This window comes from Trichoderma reesei, assembly GCF_000167675.1.
Source record: "Trichoderma reesei QM6a unplaced genomic scaffold TRIREscaffold_1, whole genome shotgun sequence".
Taxonomy (NCBI): Eukaryota; Fungi; Ascomycota; class Sordariomycetes; order Hypocreales; family Hypocreaceae; genus Trichoderma; species Trichoderma reesei.
In genome coordinates, this window is record NW_006711148.1 from 2,595,374 (window position 1) to 2,610,962 (window position 15,589).

Below are 15,589 nucleotides of genomic sequence, written 5' to 3' on the forward strand. Positions count from 1 at the left end.
CGATGTGACATCGCTTTACCTTGATTTATGCCGTGCTTAAACTCTCACTTTTGAATTGCAATGTCAGTGGAAAAGGTGGGAGTACAAACACACGCATATATGTTCAATAAGAATAAAACACATCTGGCTCAAAGCCAAGAGGTCTTTCTACACATAGCAAATGCCGAATAGTACATACAGCTTATTCAAGAGACGAGACGGAGATCATCAAAAGTAAGGGTATATTTCTTTCCTTCAGCCTTCGCCGATCCCGATACACCGTTGCCCAATGCTTCCCAATCATATCCCAGGTGATGATAGTTTCGAGAAAAAGGAAAAACAAAAAGGGAAAAAAAGTTGAGAGAAGACTAAGAAAGGGAAAAAAAAAGAAGGACGGGGACGAAAAGAAGACATGACGAAAATAAAACATTAAGAGTGAAACGTATCCCAGCAGTAGATGGAGCCCAGATGGAGATGGATGCGCATCTACGCACACCAAAGTCGAAAGATGACCCGTCTCAAATCCTTTAATAAGAGACAACGCCTTGCCCACCAAAGCCCGCAGAGAAACACAAGAGGAAAGAGTTGTCAAATGGCCCGGGAGACAGACCCATCACCGCGTCCCCTTCACGCCGGATTCTCATCCGCCTTATCGAGCCCGAAAAAAGCCGTGTCAAAGTCGCCTCCGGCATCCATCAGCTCAAACGTGCTATCGCGGTTGTTCATCAAGTCGTCAAAGGTGTCGTCGCCCGAGCCGCCCAGGCTAAAGTCAAAGTCCATGCCGTCGGCGGCCCCGGACCCCGGCCCGAAGAAATCCGTGTTCACGGGGGCGGCGCCTCCCTCGGCCTTGGTCGGGGGTTGGGGCGCCGCGCCGGACGAGTTGTTCGCGTCACCCGGTAGCAGATGGTTGAGGTTCAACAGGTCGTCACCACCCTCCGCTGGTGCAAAGGTGGCCATGTCGAACGATGGCTCCTTGGTAGTGTTGGGCTGGCCGGGAACCTCGCCGCCCGGGGGTGCCGCAAGCGTGAACTCCATATCGGTAAAGTTCATGCCGGAGGTCTCTGGCAGTGCCGGTGGCATGTTGGGGCCAGGAGGTCCAGAAGGCATTTCCGGCGTCGGCCTTTGATCAGCGTTGGGCGGCTGGGGGACAAGTCCTGAGTTGGGATTTGCGTTTAACCCGTTCATACCGCCGGGGGGTGGTGGTTGCTGCTGCTGCTGCTGCTGCTGCGATTGCTGACCGTTGGGCTCCTTGGCAGAGATGTCCATCGGCTCGGGTTCCGCAAGGTCGATGCTCATGTTGGGGAAAGGCGCCATGGGCTTGGCTTCAGTGTCCTCCGCCATGGGCTCGTCCTTGAAGACGGGCTCTGGCGGTGTGGCCATTTCGACGGTGGGTGGCCGCTTTGTCTGGCCGTCGACCGTCTGGAAAGTAGGCCGGAGCAGGATTTGCCTCTTCTTTTCCTGCAACTCATTGTAGTCTCTGAGCAGGACCGACTTGGCGCTCAACTAGCCAAATGAGAAGAAGAGTAAGCATTGGGTGATTACACTTGAGGAAAAGAAAAAAGGAAAAAGAAAAAGGATGCGCAAATGCACGCCGAGGGCGAAAGTTTCACTTACAATTTCAGACTCGAGCTCGTTAAGCGTCATGTGGAACTGCTCAATGGTATCTGGCAGCTTGGCCTGCGTCGGCCCGTAGGCGTACGTCAGGTTCCCCTGAGAGTCTCTGCGAGATGCCCGCAGAGCTTTGCCGGTTTGCACAAGCTTGACAATGGGAAGAGTGTTAGATTGGCAAATAAGATAACAGTGGTTGGGGGGAGAGAATGACGAAACTGCGCGGCCAAAGGGAGACGGCAGCTATGGCGACAGGCCGGTTGTCAGACTCACCACGTCATTGATGATGGATTGCAGGGCGTCCAAAGGGCCCGAGATTGAAGGTGAGGCTGCCATTTCGCTGGCGATGCGAGAGCGATTCAGGAGTGAGGAGAGCAGTGAGAGAGCGGGAGCGAAAGCGACTGGCGCGGCTGAGGATGACTGGTGCCGGCGCGGCAGATGCGAGTCGGAATTGCGACTCTTGGAGATGCGCGGGCCTAAACGCGGCCAGACGGAGAGGCGGCGATTCGACTGGGATTGCTGGCGAGCTCGGGGTTGCGCGTGGGAATTTCCTCGGGTGGCGGCGGACGGATAGATGAAGATGGAGAGATGGTGATACTGGAAATTGTGACACAAGAAGCTGGCAAACGGAGGGCGAGGGCGGATGCGAGAGGATTGCTTCCTGCTTGTAAGAGTGAGGGTGAGATTTTGTTTCCCTTGGGGTTGAGCACTGGAGAGACTGGCAAGGGCTGGCAAAGTTACTCCGTACAGAGTACGTGCTAAAAGGTACCTACCTCCTCCAAAGGGGCGATGCTGCTGTGGCTGGTGCACAAAGGAGCTGTGGCTGGAGAGACAACAGAAAGTTCAGGCCAGTCTGGGGCAGGTACATGTAGGTACTCGGTACCTGGCACCGGCACAGCGTCTGCATCATTGGCGCAATCCGAGCGCTGTCCAGTGAAGATTCGGCGCTAGAGATGGCTGCGTGATCGCTGAAGACACCCACACAACGGCTCGGAAGACACCCGAGGAAGCGTAGACTGTACTTGCACGAGCCTTTCTCTGCCGATCCCGTAACCCGCGATCTGTGGCTCGACTTGAGCTCAGCGTTCCAAGTTTCCCCGCAATTGACGGCTAGAGATATCCCCGAGTGGCTGAATCTCTGCATTCACTGCAACCTTTTAGCGACGCTTCTTGTCGTCTGCATGCAGTATTACATGTATAAGAGATGTACCTGTATTGGGAATGCGAACAATGGGGCGAAACAGGCGTTCATGGTGCTCTCATATCCATCGAAGAGACGACGAGAGGATGGGAATCGACCAGGCACCGTCCGAATATGCTGTCTCGAGCACACAACACAGCCTCTCTGTCCTACAAGCCCAACATCTAAATGTTCTCTCAAAGCCTCGCTTGATCCGTGAACAAAGCAATGATTGCGCCACGCTGGGCCGCTGATTTCGGTGTGGCACTGAGCAAGAGACAGCCTCGAGACCCGAGACTTGTAGCATTGCCCGGCTGACTGTTGGGCTAGGACTGACCAAACACAATGGTGAAGTGGTGAAGTAATTGCAGTGTGAGAATTGATTGCATCAGATGGGTGCAAGGCTGACTTCAAAACGGTACATGCAGATATTCAACGACTTCTTGCCGTGAATGGGCATTCTAGAGCCGGCTATCTCAGCCTCGTCAGTCGTATCAGTTACCTTATGTCTAGTACATATACAGATATCCCTGGGCAAAATACAATATACTTGTTGTTGCACAACGCCCAGTCCAACCTTGACAGAAGGCCATCAAAAGATCTGAGCACAAAGATATCAATAACCAGGTGCCTTGAATCTGCATCTTTTGCTTGGTTGAAGCATCCCCTGCACAGTCATATCGTCCCAGCATTCTACAACAACCTCCAGATACCTACCTCCTACCTACCTATGTACTCCAGTGCTTCAGGCCTGGTGTCACGTCTCCTATAAGCTCACAAGCCCCAGTTCAGCCGCGCTCCTCTCGGCAAAGAAAATTCTGCACCTTGCCTGTTGCAGGGTAGGCGCCCGCCATATCACGGCCGGCCTCCACTCACGCCAGCACAACCTAACGTTTGCCTTGACGTTTGATCCCGCTCAACCGCCTGAGCTATTACAGCACTGCCTAAGGTAAGCAGCACAGCTTCAAGTTGGTGCTGCCGCCATAATATTCTCGTCTCTCTGTTTTCCCTCCTCCTCCCGACAACTTCGCTGTGTGTGCACGAACGTAGCGGAGCGGCTGGTTGCGATTTGCGGGACTCGTTTCCTTTATCGTTTTCTTCTGCGTTGGAACCGGGGTTTCCTTTTCTCTTCCTTTTCCATTGCCTCGTTTCTTCTTCGTCTTCTCCTTGTCCCGCTTGGTCGGCCGTCTCTTGCACCGGATCCCCTGTCCTGTCCTGATCCTGTCCTGATCCTGTCCCGCCTCAGCCCTCCTCACAAGCGCTGCAAGCTTCCTCCAAGCTCCCTCTACCAGCTCTCCTTCTGCCCGCCGCCTCTTTCCCACGCCGACGCAGCGCTCGACTCGAGTTTGTTTCAAGCATCTCCCGGCCTTTCTCTGGGAGCAGTCTTCATCTCTCTTCTCCTCTGCCTCGTCGACAGATAGCGAGCTCGTGATCGGAGCCTCTTCGTTGCATATCTCCCCCCTAAAAAAAATCACCCCTCCTCTCTCCCGACTTCTCCTCACCTCTCCCCCCCCATCGCCACCGACGCCGCCGTCCTGCGCGCCCACCGCTGCTCAATCCCCCTCGCCTGCTCGACTTGACTCGACTCGACTCGATCCCCCTCGTCGTCGCGAACAATGGCTGACGCCGGCGCCGTCCCGACCTCTGCGCAGCCTGGCGCCTCTGCCGCCCAAAACGGCCAGGGCAACCCAACTCACCTCCCCCCGCCTCCCCTCCACATCCCGCAGAACACGAACCCAATCCCGACGGCCATCACCTCTCCGCGGTCCGGCGTCGACGCTGGCGGCATCCTGTCCCCGACCACCGGCTTCCGACGAGCTGCGCCTGAGCCCAACAAGCGGGCCCTCTATGTTGGCGGGTTGGACCAGCGGGTCACCGAGGACGTGCTGCGCCAGATCTTCGAGACGACTGGCCATGTCCAGAACGTCAAGATTATCCCCGACAAGAACGTATGAGACACCCTGATTCCTCCAAGGAGGGACTTCCGCGTGATGGGAACTACGGCGGTACTAACGGCTGTTTGTCACAATATAGGCCAAGGGCTACAACTATGGCTTCGTCGAGTACGACGACCCCGGTGCGGCGGAGAGGGCCATGCAGACCCTGAACGGCCGGAGGGTTCACCAATCCGTATGTCTCCAGCTCTTATATGCTTTATACAGCTTCGGCGTATCCCCTTGACCCAAACAGGCTGCCACTGACACTTCTGCTTCGCCAACTACAGGAAATCCGAGTCAACTGGGCCTATCAGTCCAACACTACCAGCAAGGAGGATACGTCAAACCACTTCCACATCTTCGTTGGCGACCTGTCAAACGAAGTCAACGATGACATCCTGATGCAGGCCTTTTCTGCCTTTGGCTCCGTCTCGGAAGCCCGCGTCATGTGGGACATGAAGACGGGTAGATCTCGAGGCTATGGCTTCGTCGCCTTCCGGGACCGACCCGACGCCGAAAAGGCTCTGAGCTCCATGGACGGAGAGTGGCTCGGATCGCGGGCCATTCGCTGCAACTGGGCCAACCAAAAGGGCCAGCCGTCCATGGCTCAGCAGCAGGCGATGCAGGCCATGGGCATGACGCCCACCACCCCCTTTGGTCACCACCAGTTCCCTGCCCACGGAGTCGCTAGTTACGAAATGATCCTGGCGCAGACGCCCAACTGGCAGACGACATGCTACGTGGGGAACCTCACGCCCTACACGACGCCAAACGACGTCGTGCCCCTGTTTCAGAACTTTGGCTTTGTCATGGAGTCGCGCTTCCAGGCCGACCGCGGCTTTGCCTTTATCAAGATGGACTCTCACGAGAATGCAGCCATGGCCATTTGCCAGATGAACGGATACAACGTCAATGGACGGCCGCTGAAGTGCAGTGTAAGTGGCCTGTCCTGCTACTTAGCTATCATGGATGAGAAGCCGGGCGTTTTACTGACAATCGCGCAGTGGGGAAAGGACAAGGCTCCCAACTCGGGATCGTTTGACCCTCAGCAGCCATACAGCCCGCAGACCTCCCAGGCCCCAGGCTTCCCTGGTACTCCCACGTATTATCCGCAGTATGGAGGTGAGTAGCTTCCCATGAAGGATAGACCGACTGCAATCCGAGACTGACCATGGCGTCTTTGCTGTAGCGCAATACAACGGACAACAGGGCAACTTTGGCGGCCCTCAAGCCGGCTCTCCCGCAGGATACAGCGGTTCCCCCATGGGATATGGTGGCCCGCAGAGTGCCGGAGGATACGGGCGCGGCCACCAGGGTCCCAACGCCCAGTGGAACCAGAACCAAGGACAAAACTTCAACAACGGTTTCGGCGGCTATCAGTCGTAGTCATCAGGTATGAAGCGCGGTATGGATCGCATGCTATAAGAGTGGAGGGATGTGAAAGAAGAGTTTTCAAGGTCGGGGGAGAACTCGGGTTCTCAGCCCTGCTGCCATTTTGACGTATCTTTACCTCCCTTCCTTGTCTGCCCATTTCTGTTTGAGTGTTTCTACTTGTCATCTCTGTCCCCTCTCTCATTTCTTCTCTATCATACTGCGTTCTCACCATATGGGCCTTCGTCATGTTGTACCAGCAGTCCTTTTCTTTCCAGTGTGATTTCCAAAGGTTGTTTCTTTTAGGGGTTCTGCTTCCTCTCCTTGCTCCCTTTGCCGTGTAAATTTCTCATGTTCTGCACGGGGGAAACGAAAAGTTTGGAATGCTCTTTGATTTCCTATTCTGTTCCTTTAACGAGCGCCGCTGCTGGGATACCACTATGGGAGCATTTGAAGCGGGTGATTTCTCTCTCTCTCTCTCTCTCTCTCTCTCTCTCTCTCTCTCTCTCTCTCTCTTTCTTTATGTCTGTCTCTTGTTTCTCACCCTCTATTTCACACATGTTGTTTTATGACTTGTTCCCGTATGATGATGATTACGAGTTTCTACGAAATCTCTCTCCTTGTACTTTATGTCTTGTGCGATTTGAAGTATGAGCGTGGCATCACCAGAGGGTGTAAAACACGGCAGATGGTTGGATAGCCTGAGAAGAAAGAGCATTTGCAGCCATGATTTTTGTTACTTGCGTCATCTTGAGCGGTTATTCGAGAGGTTTTTCAGCGGTTTGGTGAAAGGCTGAAACTTTTATGCAGAGCCTCATCTAGTGTAGAAAACAGACGAAGCAGAAGTGGAAGAGCGTGTTGATGATTTCTCCTCTCATCTTTTACTAGTACTTCTCTATGCGTGCCTGGTTCAAGTACTAGATAGGTAGATTCATGTGTAAGGTAAGAGGACTTGCATGTGAAGAGGTTCCATTGCGTTCGATCAGGCTCCGGGGGTTACCGCAACGCAAAGGAAATTCCATTGTTGATTGTTGGATGGATTTGCTTGTTTGGCTCGTACCGGAGAGGCAAAAGATTCGATTTGTAACGTGAGAAGATGACGTGCGTGGTGTGTCTTGACAAGAAGCTTGTCGGTGGCGATTCGGTGGTGGTGCATACGTGTTGATGCATGAGAGGATTTGCGTGGGAGGGCTAAAGATGCACATCTTTTTTTTTAAAGGGGGGATCATTGCTGCCATAGAATGATGCATTGAAAATTTTGGAATATATTGATTTAGGTGATATGTAAAGATCTGCCACCATGGTATTGGTTCTTATTCAACTTATTTTCAGATGTTGATGATACCAAGATGCCTACCTACCTACCTAAACTTGGACCTGTGGATTCATGCTCGTGTGGCGCTCCGGCAGGCAATTCACAAGGAGATTTCTGGCTATTGATGAATGCTGTTTGGGGAAAAGGTTGGGAAGAGCCAGATATCAAGTGGCCAAGGTTGCCACAATAATTGCCAATACATCGTATGATTACTTCATTCGTGGATGGATGATTCATATCAAGTCTGTTGCTTCGGCGTCTGTCTGGGACAGGGCGAGGTCTAGAACTCGGCATGTGTCTGTCGTTTGCTTGTCGAATACCATCGTCGTCATGCATCACATCTCTCTGTGATTGGAGCAGCGTAGCAAGTCTGTTACCACACCTTGACAGCATCCATCTCATTGATCCAAGTTGAGGTCTTCTGCGCACTTGCATCACCCGTGCCAGTTCGTTGAGTCGACGAGTCCATTCGCAGTTGAGCGGCTAGGACGGACGCGGCCTAGAGACAGCGTGCGACAGCCGCTCTCGGCTACCCGGGCAGCATCAATCGATCGCTGACGGGCTCAAGCCAGGCCCTTGAACGGCCACTAAGCGCCCTGTACGACTGCCACCAGTGGCCCCCCCGCCGAGCCGATGTATCGCCACAGGCATTGCACAGCGGCGGGGGTACATGTACATTACGGACAGCACGTCGATTCGTTTCTTGGAGAGATGGAACAAGCACTCAATTCGTTGGGCAGAGGGGATGGAAAAATTCGCTGTTATTTTTGACCATTGAAGAAAGTCGAAGCTGGGCAACCTGGTAGTTGGCTGTAGCTGTAGGATTTGTAGGCATGCACGGGCATTGAGGGAGGCACTGACATCAACATGATAGGCGAAGCCCACGCATTGGATGAATGCAAGTTCCAGCTGCTTACGGCCTCTTGTTGCTGCTGCGGCTTGCCTTTGCGGGCTGCTACTGGACAGCCAGCTTACTACTACAGACGGGAACTGCTGCTGCCACTGCTACCGTTGGTAGGTACCGTTAGCAGTACTACTACCGCCTCCAGCATTCTCCAACCGCTTCCCCCATCGTCTTCCCTCCGTCACCTAATCAAAAGCGCTTCCACCCCCCGGAACTTGGGCCTCCACCCAAGCGCCCAATTGCTGCATCTCTGCTGATCGCAGTCGCAAATCAGGGCACCGTTGCAGCAGAAGCGCCGCCGGCAAGCACAGCCAAAAGCAGGCTCACACGCGGCACCACAAGCAGCCCAGCAGCAAAAAGCCCGCACGGAAGAAGCAGGGCAGCGAGGCGCAAGGCAAAGGCAAAGGCACGGCGACGCAATCGGGCGGCGCTGACCAACGAAACAAACGGGAACAGCCCTCGCTCGAGCACATCGGCGGAGACAATAATAGCGCTCCCAGCTGTTGCGTCGAGGTGCTGCTGCGTGGCCCTGGTCTGGTCGGCCGCTGCTTGGGACCGCTGACGCCCCTCCTCTCCGGTTCTGGTTCTGGTTCCAGTCCCAGTCCCAGTCCCAGTCCCAGTCCCAGTCCAGCTCCAGTCCAGTCCCGTCCAAGTTCGCTCGTCGAGTCGAAGCTCGAGCGTCGAGCCGACAGCCCTCCAGCCCGCCATGGACAAGCCGTCGTGGTACCCCGACCCTCGACACTCGACCAGCGGCCAGCCATCGCGAGACTATCCCTCGCCTCTGCCCTCCTCCTCCGCCGCCTCACTCTCCGGCCAGGCGTCTGCGTCTGCGTCTGCGTCTGCGTCAGCCCCTGCGTCTGGCTCTGCCGCTGCGTCCAACCCTGCCGCCGCGCCGCCCGCTGCCGCTGCCGCTGCCTCGTCGTTGTCGTCGTCGCCCTACGGCAGCAGCAACAACATCGCCGGCGCCCACCACCATTCCAGCTCCAACCTCAACAACAACAGCAGCAGCTCCGCCGGCAACGTCAACAGCTCCGGCCCCTCCCACGGCAGCAGCAGCTACGACCGCCCCTACCAGCACCACACGCTGCCGCACCAGCTGCACTACCAGCTGCCGCATCAGCACCAGCCTCAGCATCAGCAGCAGCTCCAGAGCCACAGCCAGAGCCAGCTCCAGGCTCACCAGACTCACCAGCAGCTCGGCGCCCACCACGGCTCCTCGTCCAGCACCAGCCTCAGCCTCAACCCGGCCACCTCGCCTCTCGCGACCGCCCCCGTGCGCGACACCAGCGGCGACGTCGCCATGCACGACGCCCACGATGCCCACGCCGGCATCAAGTATCCCATGAGGCCACACCACCAGGCCCATCTGTCGGGCACCCGCTCCTCGGGCCTGTACACGCCCCAGGACCAGCCGCAGCACCAGCTCCAGCACCCCCAGCTGCAGACTCAACAGCACCAGCAACAGCAGCACCAGCCGCAGCACCACCAGCAGCCCTCGTCCGCCGCCCAGCGATACTCGCCCATGGACACGCTGTCGCCCACGTCGCCCTACGCAAAGGCCTACACCAGCTCGCCATCGCAGCAGACGCCGCCCAATGCCGAGTACTCAAGCCCCTACTTTGTCGGCCGTCAGCCCCAGCTGCCCCCCATCGCCACCTACTCCCACGACGGCTACCCCTCGTCTGCCGTCGCCGCGCTCGACGGCTTCAGTGACTCCAAGGCCCCCCGCCGCCCGAACCCCCCAGTGATGAAGACGGTGCCCGAGTTCAAGAAGATCAAGTCGCCCAACGAGCTGCAGCCAAAGAACACGAGGCAGCCGCGCTTCAGGCGCGCAAATCCAGAGGGGGGCTTCATCAGTGTTAGTACCCCCCCCCCCCCCCCCCCCCCTCGATTCTTCCTTTCCCCTCACGTTCGACCTCTTTCAGTTCCGCATGCTAACTCGTCCCGCTTGACGCCCCCCCGGCCACTCTTTAGCCCCTCCAAGCTCTGACGCTGCATCTGCCAGCCACGTATCGCATCTGCAACCCGAGCTTCAAGTACGAGTCGTCGCGAAATCCTCGCCGAGTCCTTACCAAGCCCAGCAAGGGCACCAAGAACGATGGATACGACAACGAAGACAGCGATTACATTCTCTATGTCAACGATATTCTGGGCTCAGAGGAAGCCGGCCACAAGTGCGTCACACTTTTGCTCTTGGTTACTCTTAAGACCAATTGGTCCCTTTCTCCCGTCATGGTTATGTCTCTTTCTGACTCATTCACTCTAGGAACCGCTACCTCATCCTCGATGTGCTGGGCCAGGGAACGTTTGGCCAGGTCGTCAAATGCCAGAATCTCAAGACGCAGGAGGTCGTGGCCGTCAAGGTCATTAAAAACCGCACAGCCTACTTTAATCAGAGCATGATGGAGGTATCTGTGCTGGACCTGGTACGTTGGCTATGGCCGTTGCTTCATTCATTACCGCTTGCGCTGACCCGACATAGCTCAACACCAAGCTCGACAAGAACGACGACCACCATCTTCTGCGACTGAAAGATACGTTTATCCATCGACAGCATCTTTGTCTGGTTTTCGAGCTGCTCAGCGTCAATTTGTACGAGCTCATCAAGCAGAACCAGTTCCGCGGCCTCAGCACCACCCTCGTGCGCGTCTTTGCCCAGCAGCTTCTGAACGGCCTGGCCCTCCTCAACAAGGCCCGCCTGATCCACTGCGATCTGAAGCCCGAAAACATTCTGCTCAAGAACCTCGAGAGCCCAATCATCAAGATTATCGATTTTGGTTCGGCATGCGACGAGCGACAGACGGTCTACACCTACATCCAGTCCCGGTTCTATCGATCCCCCGAGGTCCTGCTGGGCTTGCCTTATTCGTCTGCCATCGACATGTGGTCGCTGGGCTGCATCGTGGTCGAGCTCTTCTTGGGACTGCCGCTCTTCCCCGGATCGTCAGAGTACAACCAGATTGCTAGAATCGTCGAGATGCTCGGCAACCCCCCCAACTGGATGATCGACATGGGCAAGCAGGGCCTCGAGTTCTTTGAAAGGAGGCAGGACGAGTTTGGCAGGCGGACATACCACCTGAAGAGCATGGAGCAGTATTCGCGCGAACACAACACCAAGGAACAGCCCAGCAAGAAGTATTTCCAGGCCAACACGCTGCCCGAGATTATCAAGTCGTATCCGATGCCGCGGAAGAATATGAAGCAGAGCGAAATTGATCGAGGTGAGCCTTGTCGCCCCTTACCAAAACATGGACTATATAACCTGACTCTGCACAGAAATGAACAATCGCATTGCCTTTATCGACTTTGTCAGGGGCTTGCTCAACATCAACCCTCTCGAGCGGTGGTCACCCCAGCAGGCAAAGCTTCACCCCTTCATCACCCAGCAAAAGTTCCAGGGGCCCTTTGTCCCGCCAATGAACCTCAAGTCAAGCTCCCTCAACCGATCACCGGCTCCCGGCACGCAGCAACAACAGCAGGCCGAGGCACTGAGCAAACAACGGGCCGCCCAGGCGCAAGCGCAGGCTGCACAAGCACAGGCACAGGCACAAGCTCAAGCTCAAGCTCAGGCCCAGGCCCAGGCTCAAGCACAGGCACAGGCACAGGCACAGGCACAAGCTCAAGCTCAAGCTCAAGCTCAAGCTCAAGCTCAAGCTCAAGCTCAGGCCCAGGCCCAGTACGGCTCGCCCATGGGTGGAGGCCAGTACCAACATTCAAGCCATGTGCCGGCCCCTCTGTACTCCAACAGCGCCGTCTACAATCCCGCCTCTGCCCATGGCAACGTGCAGCCTCAGTACGGGCCGCCCCAGTCCGGCCAGTACGGTCAGATGGCCATGTCGCAGCCTCCTCAGCAGCTCCCGTCGTCGCAGTACTCGAATTCTTCACAGCCCAACATGTACCAGCAAAGCGGCTCGAGGACCAACCGGCAGCGGGCCTCGACCATGGAGCAGCAGCAGAGTGGCATCCCTCCAGCCCTGCAGCGAGTGGCCAGCCACCTGGACCCGAGCCAGCCGATCCGACTGCAGCCCAGCCCGGCATACTATCCACCAACCGGCGAGGGACTGGATAATGCGCCTGGCCGTGCCGGAAGACGAGGCAGTCGAGTTCAACAGGGGGCCCGCAGTAACCGGGACTTCATTCGCAATCTGGAAGAGCGGACCCTGGAAGAAGGCTTCATGGGTAACCAGAATCCATGGCATTGAGATATTGCCTCGTTCCGCTCGAAGCTGAAGTTCCGTTTCTGACCATGACGATTTGTTGACTGGCCTGGTTGATTGCCGCCAATAAATAGGCCCGCGCTCGATAGCCCTCCGTCTCCAACATCAGAGCATGGATGTTGCATTCCTGGATCCGCGACACTCGACCACCGATGGCTTGGACGATTGTGGCCTGACCTTCCTCGAGCCCCCTTTTTCGTCGTCGTCGTCGTCGTCGTCGTCGCACCGTCGTTGCGATGACAGAAATGTTTCCCGAAGCTCTCAGAGTCCGAGAAGCTCTCCAGTTTCCGGTCCGAGCCGCAGCCAGGCGGGTCCTTACGCCAAACTTCGGGAATAGCATAAGACGATTGTGGGGGAGCATGTGGCCGCCTGCGTACAGCTAGAGGCAGCGCCTTCGTCATGGAAGTGGCAGGCCGTAGGCTGTAGATCGGTGGATGGGATGATTCAACGCGGTGGAGGTCTTTCTTTCTGTTGGCTGTGGGATGGAATTCGTCCTACTTGTGTACGACTACTTTTCTTGCCCCGAATGCGTGTTTTTTTCCGTTACTCTTTTTGGTTCCTTGTATGTATCTGCAATCGAGACTGGGCCCATGATGTGCTTTGCAGACATTTATTCTCTTTTCCTTCTGTTTTACTCTTGTTCAAGATGGGGGGGTCCAACGGGGTGGCTTTCAAGGATAGGATGGATGGAGATTTGCATTTTTTTTGCATTGTGTTGTGTCTTTGTGGGAGGCATGAATAACGGAGAGAAGAAGAAGAAGAAGAAGAAGAAGGAAAGGAGTAGGACAAAAGGAGCATGGCGGACGGGTGCATGAGAGAGTAGGAAGAGATTGCAATTGAATGAATATGAATGATGAGAGATTCCCTGTTGAGGTGTTGAGGTGAAATGCAATGATAAGGTCTAAGTGTTTTTACTGCAAGTTTTATTTCTCCCTACCATACTACTGCTACATACCTGAAGGACACTATCAGATCCTTGCCCCTCGAAAGGTCAACTCGAAGAAATAGCACGCTCGATTAATTCACCGTTGCCCTCACCCAAACCCAGAAACCCGTACCCTAAAACAGAACTAATACATCGAAACGAAAATCTTGATAAAAAAGAGAGCATGAGAAAAGAGACAAGGCCTCTTTTCTAAAGTCGCCCTCGAGCAACTCAAGTAAAAACAAAATCAATAAGGTATATATCCTCTCCTGCCCCGAACGTCGTCCCTCGACCACGACCGCGAATGCGAACGCGAATGCGAACGCCTCTAGCGTCCGTTATTCGAGTGGCCCCTCTGGAATCCACGGCCGCGCCTCTGTGCGCTGTCATTGTTGTTGTTGTTGGTGTTGTGATAGTTTAGCCTGTTGTTGCTGCTGTTTCGCGAGCGAGGGGGCATGTTGTCCGTGGCCATGAGGTCGTTCTCCGGGAAGCCCATGGAGCCGTCGACGACTTGGGCGCGGGTGGAGGACGGTTGGCGGCCGCCTGAGGAGGAAGCTGATAAGGAGGGGGAGTCGCGGGGGGGCTTGTAGCCGCCTGGCTTGGGGTAGACTTTGAGGATTCTGCCGTCGGCCTTTTATGTGGGAAAAGGGGAGTTAGCGACAAAAAGAAGAAGAAGAAAGGTAAACCCAGAAAAGAAAAGAAAAGGGCAGAGAAAGAATTGTTTATATTATAGAGGCAGGAGCTTACAGTCTTGTTGTTGAACGTCTCAATCACCCTTTCGCCGCCCTCCCTCGACGCAAACACCATCTCGACAATCATAAACGGATGCGTCTTGACCACCTCGCAGCTGAGCATCTCGCCCCCGACGGGCGTCATGGCGCTCTCCACGTCGGCGGCCGTCGTCCCCGGGGCAAAGTTCTGCGCCATGACGGCGAACGGGCCGGCGAGCCCGCGGATCGTCATGCCCGCGTCGGGTATTATCCGCTGGGTTGCCCTCTGCGGGACGACGTTGACCTGCTGCCGGACGGAAGGGTCCGTGTCCATGCGGTCGACGGCGGCGCTGAGCCTGGCAAACTTCTTCTTGGAGGACACTGCTGCTGCAGGGGGGGCCTTGCGGGAGGTGGTGGTGGTGGTGGCACCGGGGAGGGTGATTCGGGAGCTGAGCGGGAGGTTGGATAGGTCGGGGCGGTTGACGGAGGTGTGCAGGTCGTGCGTCCATTCGCCGTTGACGTCGCCGGCGTTGCCGTTTGCTCGACGACGCAGGGCCGAGGGAGGTGTGGCCTTGCTCTGGGGTTGGCTCTGTTGTTTTTCAAACAAGCATCCAGGGGGTCAGTCTTTTGTCCTGTTCTTCCTTGTCCGTTGTCGTCGTTCGTTCGTTCGTTCTCCAGCAAGAAAAAAAATATCATCTGCGAACCTTTTTGACGCCTACTCGGCTGGCGAGTGATCCTCCTGGCTGGGAAGCCTTGAGGCCTGCGGGCGCGCTCTGGCGGCGGCCTTTGGAGAAGATCTTGTCGGCGAGGGCTTCATTGCGCTTGCGCTCTCGGGCTGCGAGGCCGTTAGCATGTTGGACTGAGAGGAGGGCAATTGCGAGGATGCGAGGCGGGAGAAGAGGCAGACGCGCGAAAACGGGTTCGAGTGAGTGCGTACCGGTATGGATGATGCGCTCGAATTCAGTGGCAACGGGCGCCATGGTTGGTGTTTTGGTTGAGGATGGAATTTGATGGAGAGAACAAGGGGACCGGGGGTTCTGAGTGAGATTGACGATTTGGGAGAAGAAAAGGAGGAGAGAGAGAAGGAAAGGTATAATGTTGAGCAGAGCAGAGACCAGAGGATGCAGATGGTTTGGCCTCTTATTTGGTCGCGTCTTTTGCTGGAAGGTTTAAAGCTGAAGGAGAAGTGAGATGGGAGGCAAGGCTGCAGGCTGTGATTGGCTGGCGGTGTCTGAGAAGAGGCTGACGGGGCGGCAGTGCTAGACTGAGAGTGGCCTAGTGCGTCTTGGGGCGGGATATCCCTGTTCTAGTGGGCGGCCGATAAGATAAGAGGCGCTCACTTTTTTCTTTCTGAGAGAGCATCCAAGACAAGGTTCGTGATGGCGCAGACGAGGTTGTACAAGTAGGTACACTATGGAGGAGACGACATTATTCTTGCAGTGA

General features: G+C 55.8%; 4 protein-coding genes across 4 annotated transcripts; 2 read left to right on the forward strand and 2 right to left on the reverse strand.

The window, feature by feature from the left end:
• Positions 1–606: 606 nt before the first annotated feature.
• Positions 607–2,455, reverse strand: TRIREDRAFT_103080 (uncharacterized protein; the record flags this gene model as incomplete). Its single annotated transcript, XM_006961761.1, has 4 exons — positions 607–1,482; positions 1,594–1,737; positions 1,861–2,248; positions 2,361–2,455. The coding sequence occupies 4 exons, from the start codon at positions 2,453–2,455 to the stop codon at positions 607–609; spliced, it is 1,503 nt and encodes a 500-aa protein (XP_006961823.1).
• A 1,401-nt stretch (positions 2,456–3,856) lies between these two features.
• Positions 3,857–6,090, forward strand: TRIREDRAFT_74241 (uncharacterized protein; the record flags this gene model as incomplete). Its single annotated transcript, XM_006961303.1, has 5 exons — positions 3,857–4,716; positions 4,802–4,897; positions 4,992–5,639; positions 5,709–5,826; positions 5,852–6,090. The coding sequence occupies exons 1-5, from the start codon at positions 4,384–4,386 to the stop codon at positions 6,088–6,090; spliced, it is 1,434 nt and encodes a 477-aa protein (XP_006961365.1). The 5' UTR covers positions 3,857–4,383.
• Positions 6,091–9,594: 3,504 nt separating this feature from the next.
• Positions 9,595–12,551, forward strand: TRIREDRAFT_44330 (serine/threonine protein kinase; the record flags this gene model as incomplete). Its single annotated transcript, XM_006961029.1, has 6 exons — positions 9,595–10,152; positions 10,269–10,468; positions 10,561–10,720; positions 10,777–11,515; positions 11,571–11,970; positions 12,043–12,551. The coding sequence occupies 6 exons, from the start codon at positions 9,595–9,597 to the stop codon at positions 12,494–12,496; spliced, it is 2,511 nt and encodes an 836-aa protein (XP_006961091.1). The 3' UTR covers positions 12,497–12,551.
• Positions 12,552–13,764: 1,213 nt separating this feature from the next.
• On the reverse strand, positions 13,765–15,126 carry TRIREDRAFT_54615 (uncharacterized protein; the record flags this gene model as incomplete). The annotated part of the gene is made up of 4 exons (XM_006961762.1): positions 13,765–14,067; positions 14,184–14,717; positions 14,851–14,981; positions 15,084–15,126. The coding sequence occupies 4 exons, from the start codon at positions 15,124–15,126 to the stop codon at positions 13,765–13,767; spliced, it is 1,011 nt and encodes a 336-aa protein (XP_006961824.1).
• Positions 15,127–15,589: the final 463 nt, after the last annotated feature.